Here is a 13,348-nt window from a genome sequence, read left to right on the forward strand (position 1 = left end):
GGCCACCTCATGCGAAGAGTTGACTCATTGGAAAAGACTCTGATGCTGGGAGGGATTGGGGGCAGGAGGAGAAGGGGATGACAGAGGATGAGATGGTTGGATGGCATCACTGATTCGATGGACGTGAGTCTGAGTGAACTCCGGGAGTTGGTGATGGACAGGGAGGCCTGGCGTGCTGCAATTCATGGGGTCACAAAGAGTCGGACACGACTGAGCGACTGAACTGAACTGATTAGAGATGTTGAGCATCTTTTTATGTGCCTGATGGTCATCTGCATGTCTTCTTTGGAAAAATGTCTGTTCAGGTGTTCTGCTCCTTTTTTAGTCAGGTTGTTTGGTCTGCTATACAAAATCTTTTAACTTTAATTAGGTCCTACTTGCTTGTTTTGCTTCTGTTTCCTTGGCCTTAGCAGACAAATCTGAAAAAATGTTGCTATAATTTATCCAAATCATTCTGCTTATATTTTCTCCTAGAAGTTGTATGGTTTCTGGTATTACATTTAGGTCTTTAATTCATATTGAGTTTAGCTTTGTATATGGTGTGAGAAAATGTTCTAATTTCACTCTTACATGTAGCTGTCCAGTTTTCCCAGCACCACTTATTGAAGAAACTGTCTTTTCTCCATTGTAAACTCTTGCCTCCTTTGTCATAGGTTAATTGACCATAAGTTCATGGATTTATTTCAGGACTTTCTATTCTGTTCCATTGTTATGCATCTGTTTTGAGTACTGTAACTTTGTACTATAATTTGAAGTCAGGGAACATGATATCTCCCTCCAGCTGTGTTCTTTTTTTCTCAGAATTGCTTTGGCTATTCAGAGTCTTTTGTGTTTCTGTACAAATTAAAAACTTTTGTTCTTGTTTTGTGAAAATGCCAATGGTATTTTGACAGGGATTTCGTTGAATCTGTAGATTGCCTTGGGAACTATGGTTATTTTAACAAGATTAATTCTTCCAATATAAGAACACAGTACATCTTTCCATCTATTTGTGTCATCTTCAATTTCTTTAATTAGTGTATTATTGTTTTCCAAGGAGGTCTTTCACCTCCTCAGACTTATTCCTAGATATTTTACTCTTTTTAATGTGATGGTAAATGCCATTGTTTCCTTATTTTCTTCTTTCTGATAGTTTGTTGTTAGTGTATGGAAATGTGACAAATTTCTGTGCATTAACTTTGTATCCTGCAACTCTTATCAAATTCATTGAACTCTAGTATTTTTTTGGTGGCATCTTTAGGATTTTATATGTATGCAAAAAATGACAGTTTTCCTTCTTCCTTTTTAATTTGGATTCCTTTTATTTGTTCTCTGCTGTGACTAGAATTTCCAGGACTATGTTGAATAAAAGTGGCAAGAGTGGGCATCCTTGTCTTGTTCCTGATCTTAGAGGAAGTCCTTTCAGCTTTTCACCACTGAGTATAATGTTAGCTCTAGGATTAACATATATGGCTCCTTATTATGTTGAGGTATGTTCCCCTGTACCCACTTGTTGAGTACAGTGGATCCAACATCCAATAAATGGATGTTGAATTTTGTCAAAAGTCTTTCTTTGTCTATTGAGATGACCATATGGTTTTTATTCAATTTGTCAATGTGGTTTATCACATTGATTGATTTGTGAATATTAAAAAATCTTCTCATCCTTGGACTAAATCCCACTTGATTACAATTATGATCCTTTTAATGTATTGTTGAATTTGACTTGCTGATATTTCAGGATTCTTATGTCTATGTTCGTCAGTGATACTGGACTGTAATGTGTGTGTGTGTGTGTGTGTGTGTGTGTGTGTGTGTGAGTGTGAGTGTGAGACCTTTGCCCCGTTTTGGTATCAGGGTGATTCTGGCTTCATAGAGTGAGTATGGAAATGTTCCTTCCTCTGCAACTTTTTAAAATGGTTTGAGAACTGATATTAATGCTTCTCTAAACATTTCATAGAATTCAGCTGTGAAGCTCTCTGGCCCTGCACTTTGCTTTTGGGGAGAGTTTAAATTAACAATTTAGTTTTATTAATGGTAATTGGTTTGTTCACATATCTATTTCTTCCTGGCTCAGTCTTGGGAGATTGTACCTTTCTAAGAATTTGCCCATTTCTTTCAGGTTGTTCATTTTACTGGCATATAATTGTTCATAGTAATCTTATGATCCCTTGCATTTCTGATGTGCCGGGAGCCGGCATATTGCATATTGAGTGCATATTGCATATTGAGTGCAGCACTTTCCACAGCATCATCTTTCAGGATCTGGAATAGCTCAACTGGAATTCTATCACTGCCGGTAGCCAGTGTGAGGAACTCCGCCCATGACAAAGGTCATGAGGAAGGAGGCTCGGCATACACAAAGGCGGGATCGAGCTTCAGGAGTCCCCTTGGAAATTCTCGAGCATCTACCCCCAAAACCAGAGTCTGCCTACTTTCTGCTTTGTGCTTTCACCTACACCTCTGACTTTACGGGGGGCTGTCCCCCACTACCTCTCTGAAAAAAGAGTTAGCTTACAGCTCCAGTTAATAATTCCTGGGTGTGACAGTGTTTAACCTACAAATTCCTTTGGAAATCCTCTAGCCTGCCTGAATAGGTTTTTCCGGCCACATGTGATTGCTCAGAGCCTCCCAACTGTGAGAGGCAGGAGATATTCTAAACTGTCTAAACACAGATTCTTTTGAGTAGTTAAAAGATTGATTAGAAATTGTATTGGTGAGGGATTTTCACTTGTTGGGCCAATGTTTGCTGCTAAGTTTCCATATCCCTTACCTGCTGTGTCCCTGGCAGTGTATTGATTAATATAATTGGTGTAAGTAGTAGCTTTAATGTTTGTAACCTGTTAATTCTTTTTCTTGTTATAGCCCACCACACCTTTGCTCTGTAGGAATGCAACTTTATCTAATGCTTTTGGAGGGTGGCTCCTGACCAATCACCTTTAGAGAAAAATAAGTTTTCTGAAGAAAGGGTCTTAAAATGTTAACAGGCCTCCGGGCCAGAAGATGATGCAAATCACCTAAGCTTTTGCATATGATAGGTTTGCAGGAAGAAAGCCTGGCTTGCTGCCTGACTCTACCCCTTCCCCCATTATCCTCTATGCATAACTTAAAGTATAAAAACTACTTTGGAAAATAAAGTGCGGGCCTTGTTCACCGAAACTTGGTCTCACCATGTCGTTCTTTCTCTCACCTTCTGGCTGAATTATTCAGCCTCTTTTCTCCACTGAATTTCCTCACTGAGCTATCCTTATTTCAGCCTCTTTTCTTCACTGAATTTTACTGAGCTATCCTCATTCTATTACTCTTTATATCCTTAATTAACATTTAATTAAGCAAGTGTTTCCTGATCTTCGCCTACGCCGTCTCTCCTTCGAATACCCTGGATCAGCCGGGGCTGGTCCCCGCCACTGATGTATCTGTAACTTTTTAATTTCTGATTTTATTTATTTTTAAAACTTTTATTTATATTTTTTGCCCGTGCTGGGTAGTTCTTCATTACTGCACGCGGGCTTTCTCTAATCATGGTGAGTGGGTGCCTACTCCTTGTTGCGGTGTGCAGTCTTCTCACTGTGGTGGCTTTTCTCGTTTAAGGTCATGAGCCCGAGGCACGTGGGCTCAGTAGTTGCGCTCACAGGCTCTAAGTGCAGGCTCGGGAGTTGTGGCACAGGCTTAGTTGTTCCGCAGCATGTGAGATCTTAACGGATCAGGGATCAAACCTGGGTTTCCTACATTGGCAGGCAGATTCTTAACCACTGGACCACCAGGGAAATCTCTAGTTTCTAGTTTTATTGATTTGGGCCCTCTCACTGTTTTTCTTAATGAGTATGGCTAAAGGTTTATCAGTTTTATCTTTTCAAAGAACCAGCTCTTAGTTTCATTGATCTTTTCTATTGCTTTTTAAAATTTCTAATTTATTTCTGCTCTTTTTATGATTTCTTTCCTTCTACTAATTTTGGGTTTCATTTGTCCTATTCCTAGTTCACTTAGGTGTAAGATTAGGTTGTTGTCTTCAGAATTTTGTTTCCTGAAGTAGCAGTATAGTATTACAGAATTTCCTCTTACAAGTGCTTTTGTTGAGTCCCATAGGTTTTGGACCATTGTGTTAATTCTTTTTGTCTCTGGTATTTTTTGATTTGGTTTCTTCAGTGATCCATTGGTTGTTTAGTAGAATATTGTTTAGCCTATGTGTGTTTATGCTTTTGGCAGTCCTTTCCTTGTAGTTGATTTCCAGTCTCATTGCGTTGTGGTTGGTACAGATGAATGATTTCTATTTTCAGAAAGTTACTGAAACTTGTTTTGTGGCCTAACATAAGATTCATCCTGCAAAATGTTCCATGTGCTTTGAAAAGAATGTGTATTCTGCAGCTTTTGGATGCAATATTATGTATGTATGTATGTGTATATATATATATATAAAGTCCATTTGGTGTAATGTCTCATTTAAGACCAGTTTCCTTATTCTTTTATTTTTGTCTGGATGATCTAGTCATTGATGTGCACTCTACTCTGCTCTGGTCACCAGAGCTATATGCTCTAAAGGTGCCTGCTGTGGGCTGCATGGATCCTTCTCTTGTGGCAGGCTGACTACTGTGGGTGATCTGGTAGGCATGGTTGGCTCCCAGACCAGTTGGTTGCAGGCCCTGCCTTGTGCAGAGGGTGCAGCTACTGACTGGCAGGACCAGGTCACAAGGTGGCTGGCTGTGGAATCTTGGGTGGGTACGGGGCTAGTGCTGCCCTGCTGGTGGAGATAACTGGGTTCTGAAGTATGTAGGTGCAAGGCCAGTGTTCCTGGATCTAGTGTCATCCTGCTAATGGTTAGGGCTGGTTCCTGACATGGCTAGCTGTGGGTTTTGGGGTGTCTCAAAGCTGGCGTTGGCCCACTAATGAGTAGGGCTGGATCCTGGGGCAGCTGGCTGAAGGCTCCAAGGTGTCTTAGAGCTGGTTTGACCTGATGGTGGGTGGGGCTGCAGTCTGGGAAGCCCTCAGGTGGGTGCTGACCTGCTGGTGTGAGCTGGGTCCTGCCATGCCAAGCTGCAGGGCTATGGTGGTCTTGGGGCTGGTGTTCCCTTGTTGGTGGGTGGGGTTAGGGCCCAGGATGTCTGGTTCCTGCCCACTGGTGTATGATGTTGTTCCTGAGGCTAGTGCTGGCTCACTGGTGGGCAGAGCCATGTCCTGTGGTCTCCTGCCAGTGCATTTTGGATGGGGGACTGGGTCCTGTGCCCTCTGCCCTCTGGTGGGCAGCATTGTGTCCTAGACAGGCTGTGGGCTCAGGGAGTCTTAAGGTAGTTTCCTGCTGGTAGGTGGAGTTGTGTGCGCACCTGGCTAATTGCTTGGCCTGAGGTCTCCCGGTACTGGCGCCAGCAGGCTGGTGGGCAAGGCCAGGTCCCGGTGTCAATAGGCTAGAGGGAAGACTCCAAAATGGCGCTTGCCAGCACTAGCGTCCTCGTGTTAGAGCCGGCGGCCAAAAATGGGTACTGCCAATGTCTGTGTCCCCAAGGGGAGCTCCAGTAATGTCTCCCACCTCTCCAGAAGGCTCACCCAGATAAGCAGGGAGGTCTGACCCAGGTTCCTATCAAATGACTTCTGCCCTGGATCCCAAAGCATGTGAGATTTGTTTGTGTTCTTTAAGGGTGGAGACCTTATTTCCCACAAGCCTCTGGTTTTCCCAAATGTCAACCCTACTGGCCCTCAAAGCCAAGCATCTGGAGGCTCATCTTCCTGGTGCAGAACTCATGGACTGAGGAGCACAATATGGGGCTCAGACCCATCACTCCTTGGGAGGAACCTCTGCGGTTGTAATTATCCTGTTTGTGGGTCGCCTACCCAGGGGTGTGGGTCTCAGCTTACTGCAATTCTTCCCCTCCTACCCATCTCATTGTGGTTCCTTCTTTATAACTTTTCTTGGAGATGGTCTTTTCTGCTAGATCAACAGTTACTCTGTAAATACTTGTGGTTTTGATGTGCCTACAAGTGGAGGTGAGCTCAGGGTTTTCCTACTCTGCCATCTCAGCTGAGGTCCTCTAGAATACTGGATAAAGTCTGTATTCAGAAGTCAAGCAGGAGACATAAACTTGGGATTCATCAGCACATAAATGTTATCCAAATTATGAGATTAGATAAGATTACCTAAGGGCATATATGTGGTTCAGACCAAGAATGAATCCCGGAGCAGTCCAATGTTAAAAGTTGGGAAGAGGAGCAGTCAGTGAGGTAAGAACAAATCAAGCCCAGGTAGGAAGCATTAATGAGAAAAGAGCAATCAGCTGCATCATCCAACCCTGCTGACGTGCAGGGAAGAGGGCTGAGAGTGGACCTTCGACTTTAGCAATGCAGAGGTCACTGGTGATCCTGACAAGAGCTTAAGTTAGGAGGCAAAAACTCCACTGAAGTATTTAAGAGAATGAGTGAAAAAGAACTAGAAATCACAAGCATAGATATTTTTTCAAGGATGATTGCTAGAAAGAGAAGCAAAGCTAGACGGTGGAGGCTAACTGGGGAGGAGAGGTGTTTTTGTATGTTACAGGGGATTCCCGGAGGATGTGTTCATAGGCTTCATGTGCATCTTCTTACACATCCTTAGACAAGATCCAGTCTTTTTACTCAATACACATGGTGAGTGCACTGCGCCTGGCCCTGCTCAGTTATGCATCTGGCGTCTAGTCAAACTTCTTCTTACACCTGCAGCTGAAAAGCAAAGTCTGCTCACTGCTCCACAGAAGTTTCCAGCATTGGATAGGTATTCATAAAGTGTGACTGTTGGATTCAGGGAGGATCTGACCTCCCTGCCTGGTTCTCTCATACAATGACTGGTTGGATTACATTAAATACCATCATTCTCAGAATGCACAAACCCGAGTTCTTCCCATCTCCATTCCTGAGCACAGTCCTCTTTTAGTAGAGACTATACATTTCTGGGTACAATGTTCCCCCAATATCACCCCCTCCCACACCTTTCTTGAGTATTAAAGAAACAAACTTTAGTTTCTGGGTGGAAGGAGGTTGAAGAGAATGAACACTGCTCCAGGTGCCTCTAAAAGCAGCTTATGCAGCTGAGGGGTGGGTGCAGGTTTTCTGATTGGAACACCTAAGTGTAAGTGCAAGAGAAATTTGTCCCCCGTCCTCTCTTTCAAAAGCATGAGTATTCCAATTGTTCTTTCTGCAGTTGAGACTCAGTAATTTTACACTAAGACATTCTTACCAGATTCTGTCAATAGATTGGGGACTGGCATGGTTTTTGGTGACAGGACATCTTCTATTTATTTTTCCTTCATGTACCTTATTGGAAAACTGGGATGGACTAAACCAGGGTGAAAGTGAAAGTCACTCAGTCGTGTCTGACTCTTTGCGACCCGTGGACTATACAGTCCATGGAATTCTCCAGACCAGAATACTGGAGTGGGTAGCCATTCCCTTCTCCAGGGGATCTTCCCAACCCAGGGGTCGAACCCAAGCCTCCCACATTGCAGGTAGATTATTAACCAGCTGAATCACCAGGGAAGCCCAAATCAGGTAAGCCAGATGGTATTTCAAATAAGTTACGCTATGAAGTTAAGGCAACAGGTAACAGACTGAATAAGCCAAAAAGTGCTTAATTTTGTTTTCTATGAAATAGTTTATTTTACTGTTTACTATGGAGGGGCTACAAATACGTATCTGACAGGAACACCAAGGACTAAGATTTGCAACACTGGTGAAAATGGATATGAAGACTTGAGAGTCTACAGCACAGGGTGCATGCCATTTACATTGCTCATCTCCCACCATACATCTGAAAACATCAAAGGCACTTATCAAAACGATTAAATAAAGGAGTGTGGAATTTAAAACAATGACACATACCCCAGGCAGAGGATCAAGTGCTTGAGTTTTCTTCGAGTCTGATTTCTGACATTTGACTGATTTATGCAATTTACTTTGTAGCCCTAAAATATTTAACAGACGGTCTGATTTCAAGACCTTTTCAAATGAAAAGAACCTAATGAAATAATGTAAAATCAAAATATTTCTTTACCCATTATAAAACAGCACTACTATCTCCTGGTAAAGGCAAAAGACCCCCAGTTATGTCAGTCGTGTCACCTCTGCAGGGAGGGCCATGGACGCTGACGCTTTATGAACAAGCACACCAGGGTGTCTGTGATTTCCTAGGCACATTCATCTAGCCAGGTGCACGGCACTGGGCTGGCTGCTGTGGGGACACAAGTATGATGTGATCTGTGCTTTCCCAAGCTTACGTTTATCCCCCTCAATTGAGTTGGTCATGCTTTCCCTTCAATTCCTACTGACCTGTTCCAAGCAGCTTCTTAAAACAGGAGCCAGAATAAAAAGATTGTGTCCCCTATGGTTCCATTTGTCTACAATATGGGAAAAACAGTGGATGGATTGAGAAACAGGGCACCTTCCAGCTCCTTCTGATTCAGTATCTTCACACAGCCTTGTGGCAACTTCCTACACAAATATGAGTACTCTACTGCATTCTAAAACAAAAGTGTATAAATGCTTTTCGACTGATTTATGTTCTAACTCCTCACTCACAGAAAAATAAAATTGACTTCAATGACTCCAATCACATTTCCACATGAAAACATATAATCAGACTAAGAGTTGCTTTTCCTAGACTTAGGAATACTGACTCAATACAGTTAGCTTCTAATGGCACTCATTCTCAACATGAGAAAACAATTTCTAGCATATTTTTTAATCATAGTATGCATACACATAAGTATAGAGAGTGTGGATAAAAATGCTGACAGGCCATCAAGCATGTTTAGGAGTGTACTGATAATGAGAAATTTCAATTTTTTTCCTTCTCAGTTTGTATATGTATAATCATTTCCAGGATACCCACATGTCATACAAAATTGAAAGATGCCCAATTCTGCTATTAGAAAATGCTGAAGTTATAATTTTTTAATGCAGAGTAACTGCACATAAAGACTATATAGAAGCCACCCACAGGAGTGCTAACAGAAGGTATTTCTGAATTTAATGTGTACTATTACCTATCCTCCTCCATTTTATAATGTTCCATTCTCAATACTGAACTTTTCTTTAGTCAAGAAATCCCTAAGTTTATAAAAACCTGAGGGTGATTTCCAGTGAGCTTTATCAGGACAGAGGAGCAAAAAGACCACAGGTATTACTGGCTCATATCTGTAGGAAAAACTAATTAATCAGCATTATCACAAAACTACTGTAGGGCAACAGGTTTCAGTAGTTAAACATAAACCACAAGGGTCTGTTTCCGGCATTATAAAAGGGGTGACCTGATTTCACTGGGGTATCAACTGGTATTTACAAAGCTACTTGGAATTTTCCTGTTCCTCTTCATTGTTGTTAAGTAATGAGAGTTTTGATGATGGGGAAACTTCATTTTTCAAGTGTAGGATGATCTGAGCTGAATGAGAAAAAGAATGATTAAGGGAGGGAAGGAAGGCAGGCCTGGCATCAATTTGAACACATTTTTCTTGTTCCTAAGGTGCGTGTCTCCAAGGTTATGATAATAAAATCATAAACATGTCCGTCACTTTAAGGGTCTTAGTACTAATGAAGACTGAGGATGAAATGATAAACTGACCTACCACTAAACAGGCTACCACTAACAGATCCCTAACAGAGTAACATATCCACCACCAGTATTCTCAGCAGCAATATATTTAAATACAAAGAGAACTACATATATATGATATTATCATATAAATATTTCCTTTTATTTTTTCATTTTTAAAAGTTTTAAAAATTGTTTTTATTTCTTTAAAAGCATACTTTATTAAAGAAACACTGGAAATGTGGATTCTTTTTGAGAAATAATCATCTTCACTGATAGATGATATGAAGAAGCCAAATTTCTATACTAACCAATAGAAAATTAACCATTGGTGAGTCTAGTTTCAATCCTGAATGAAGGACACACAAAATAAACATGTTAGGACTGATTCTGTACACTCAGTTAAAACATTTCCATTCCTGAACTACATTAGCTATGAAATTCTAAAAATGCTCATTCTCCTGGGTATCCTCTGTCAAAGGGTTTAGTATTTATTATGTTATTTACAGTAACTGACATTTACAAAGGACAGAGAAACCAGAGAACACACTCCATAGTATGTAAGACCTTTACCTCTTTTTAAATGTTCTTAGTGGACTATAATGCTAAGCAAATATATTTAGACCTTCTTAACTTGCGGGTGTATTGAATATCTCTTAATCTGCTTTCTCCCTTCAAACGTCTTTTCATTCTAAAGAGAACATTTTTGTATCTTAGTACTAATCCTGTAGAATTGAAAAAAAAAAAAAGATCCTATGTTTCATACATTTTGAATGAAAACGACCAAAGAAATAAACCCTATATGGACTATTTTTTTTTCCTATTTAAATACTGCTACTTTCTATTAACCCTATTTCAAATTTAGAGTTATATATACATTCTGAAGACGTCCATGTACACAAGTCTCTACAGAACCTCCAATTTTATTATAAAACTTCCTCACACACACACTAGCAAACTGTATTTTCATTTTCACATGTTTAAACAACCCAAGAAAGTTGGCACACTTTAAAGTTAACACTCTTTATCATTATTAAAACAGACTGAGATTAATGGTGACCCTAGCATTTGGTTACCGACTGATGAGCTAGGCTCCTGACTTCTTATACTCATTATTATTTACTAATTTCACATTTGATTGTATGTATAATATGCATTTCCCAGGAGATAATCAGGGAATGCAAAAATCAAAAATCCTAAGCAGGTCATTTTGCTACTTTTAGCATTTCTGGTAAAATAGCTAGTTGAAGTTAAAGAAGAAAGCTACTAATAAACAGAAAATTATAGGGACAAGTTACCTGTGGATTTCATTTACTCACATTAGGACTGGTCCTCCTTATTGGAGGCTAACTGAAAACAGACTGGACCATGACTTTTAGCTGTATGTTCGGCATTTTCAAATGTTCCAATGACGCTCTCCAATAATTTTATTACCTCCAGTTTATGATGCCATACTATGCTTTTCACACTTTAAATTTCCCATTTCCATAATCCAAATGTCAAAAAATCACTACACATTCCCTTATACAATCAAAAATAGGTTTACTGGAATGCTTTTAGTTATAGCTGAAGGCAGCAACATTTACAACATTTTGCTTTTGTTACATCTATAAACATGTGAACATTGCTTACAAAGCAATTGTTAATATGAGAGGAATCTTGCAAATATCGATGGAATGGTTATACACATCTTTCAGCATGATAATTTGGTACTCTGCAGAGGCTCCCTGACCACCAGCTTGATCCCTACCTCAATGCACCAAATTCAAGTCCTTATGCCATTAAAATAACAGTATGAAATATCCTTATCAGTGTTTAACTATATATACAATAGTGAACTGGCAAGTATCTAGTTTCAAATTAGACCCTTGGAATATGGCAAAATCAAGGCTGGTTATCTTTGCCTCAAACATAATTATTAAAAGCAACATTTTGTTGGAAGGGAGGAAGATAATTGGACATTCTCAATGCTCCAATTTGAAGTGATACTTGCCTCATAATTTCTTGAAAAAGAAGCTGTGAATGTTATATACATGAGTTTCATTTAAATTATGCAGCAACCTTTTATTATTATTGTCCCAGATTTTGTTTAATGAAGATCTGTCATCAAATCAAGTACGGTATTTCACAACTATAAGAACTGCAAGAGACAAAAATGGAAAAGAAACATCAAAATCAGATTCATACATTACGTGATAAACAATATTCCTAAACGTAGTTTTCATTGTGAAAAGAGGTAACGGGGACAATTTTAATCTGAAATGATAGATAACACATGGGAATGGAGGAGCAAAAATGAGACAACCTAAATGTCTAATATTAGCATTTTGATCAAATAGATTAACACAAAATCATAGTATAAAGAGGCTAAAATATTTTTAAAATATTTAATAACACGGGAAAATTTAGAAAATATTTATTAGAAAGTATACATATAATCTTAGTTTTTGAAAAACATGTTTATATATTATTAATAGGAAAAGACTTGAAGTATATACAATAGTTATATTAATAGTAGCTATCTCTGTGTGCTAAGCGAATAGCTGGATTTTATTTTCTTCTTTATGCCATTCAACATACCACTGGTTGATTCTTGGTAATGGCAGTAGTTATTTTCTATAAAGTCACCACAAACACTGAGAGAGTGGATTCTGAACCACTGCTCTGAGGGCGAACATAGGCTTAAATTCCTACCAGCCTCTGGCTACAAGGTTTTTGACAACCAGTCAGTACATAACCTTGTTTTATAAGTTTCTGGGTAGACACACCTTATTTACTACAGTGTTGACTCATTAGCCCTGGACTCATGGCCAACAGGAGTTGGCCTGAACTCATGCCTGAACGAAGCTTATCTAACACACGTTTCCTCCACAAGGCTTACAGCCTTGTACTCAGCAACACTAGACGGCACAGAGCACCGGTACACCTGAAACGTTTGAAACAGCAAAACCATTAACGAGAGTGACAGAAATGTGAGCAATGTGGCACTGAACAGACTCTGAAGGACACCTGTTTACTTCATGAGGTGGGACTGAGGCAGAGCATGACATTAGACATTAGCTGGAATATGCACATCAACAGATCCAAAGTTTTCACCTTTCTGACTGCATCTGCCAATGACTCCAAAAGCACTGGGGTGAATGATCAATGCTAACCAGTAGATGAATTCACAAACACAGAATCCACAAATAATGAGGACTGACTCTGAAACAAAACTTTTTTTTTTTCTGTTTAAAAGTAGTATCACCATGGAATTTTTCAAATGGTTATTCTGAGATACTGTCCAGATCTTTATAAAATCCCTGTAAACACAGAACAAGAATCTTGGGAGAAAAGGAGATATTAAAAATGATCTGACCAGAAAAGGACAAATATATGATATAAATTGTATGTGGAATCTAAAAACTAATACAAGTGAATCTACATACAAAACAGAACCAGACTTACAGTCATAGAAAACAAACTTCTGGTTACCAAAGGGGGAAGGGAGAGGGAAGGGAGGGGGAAAGGATAGATTAGGAAATGAGATTAACAGATACAAACTACTATAAATAAAATAGATAAGCAACAAGGACCTACTATTCAGCATAGGGACCTATGTTTAATATCTTGTAATAACCTACAGTGGAAAATAATCTGAAAAAATATATAACTGAATCACTTTGTGATACACCTGAAATTAACACAACAATGTAAACCAACTATACTAAAAAAAATTTTTTTTAATGATCTGACTTTAAAAAGGATATTAAAGGGGAAAAAAGGAAGGGCAAGAGTTATGCTTCAATGATGGAAATGAAGCTCAAATCCAAAACAAAAATT

At 39.5% G+C, this 13,348-nt stretch overlaps 1 protein-coding gene across 4 annotated transcripts in view; it reads right to left on the reverse strand.

Moving 5' to 3' along the window:
* Positions 1-7,567: 7,567 nt before the first annotated feature.
* Positions 7,568-13,348, reverse strand: part of VAMP4 (vesicle associated membrane protein 4) — a 29,234-nt gene continuing 23,453 nt past the window's right edge. For 3 of the 4 annotated variants that reach the window (XM_005216916.4, XM_010813229.4, XM_059875547.1), the window contains exon 8: positions 7,568-11,666. In XM_005216916.4, the coding sequence (XP_005216973.1) occupies positions 11,638-11,666 (29 nt within the window). In that variant the 3' untranslated portion in view covers positions 7,568-11,637. The remainder of the gene's footprint in view (positions 11,667-13,348) is intronic. The other variant, NM_001076438.2, reaches the window with a different exon arrangement.

This window comes from Bos taurus, chromosome 16 (genome assembly GCF_002263795.3).
Source record: "Bos taurus isolate L1 Dominette 01449 registration number 42190680 breed Hereford chromosome 16, ARS-UCD2.0, whole genome shotgun sequence".
In the NCBI taxonomy this organism is placed as follows: domain Eukaryota; kingdom Metazoa; phylum Chordata; class Mammalia; order Artiodactyla; family Bovidae; genus Bos; species Bos taurus.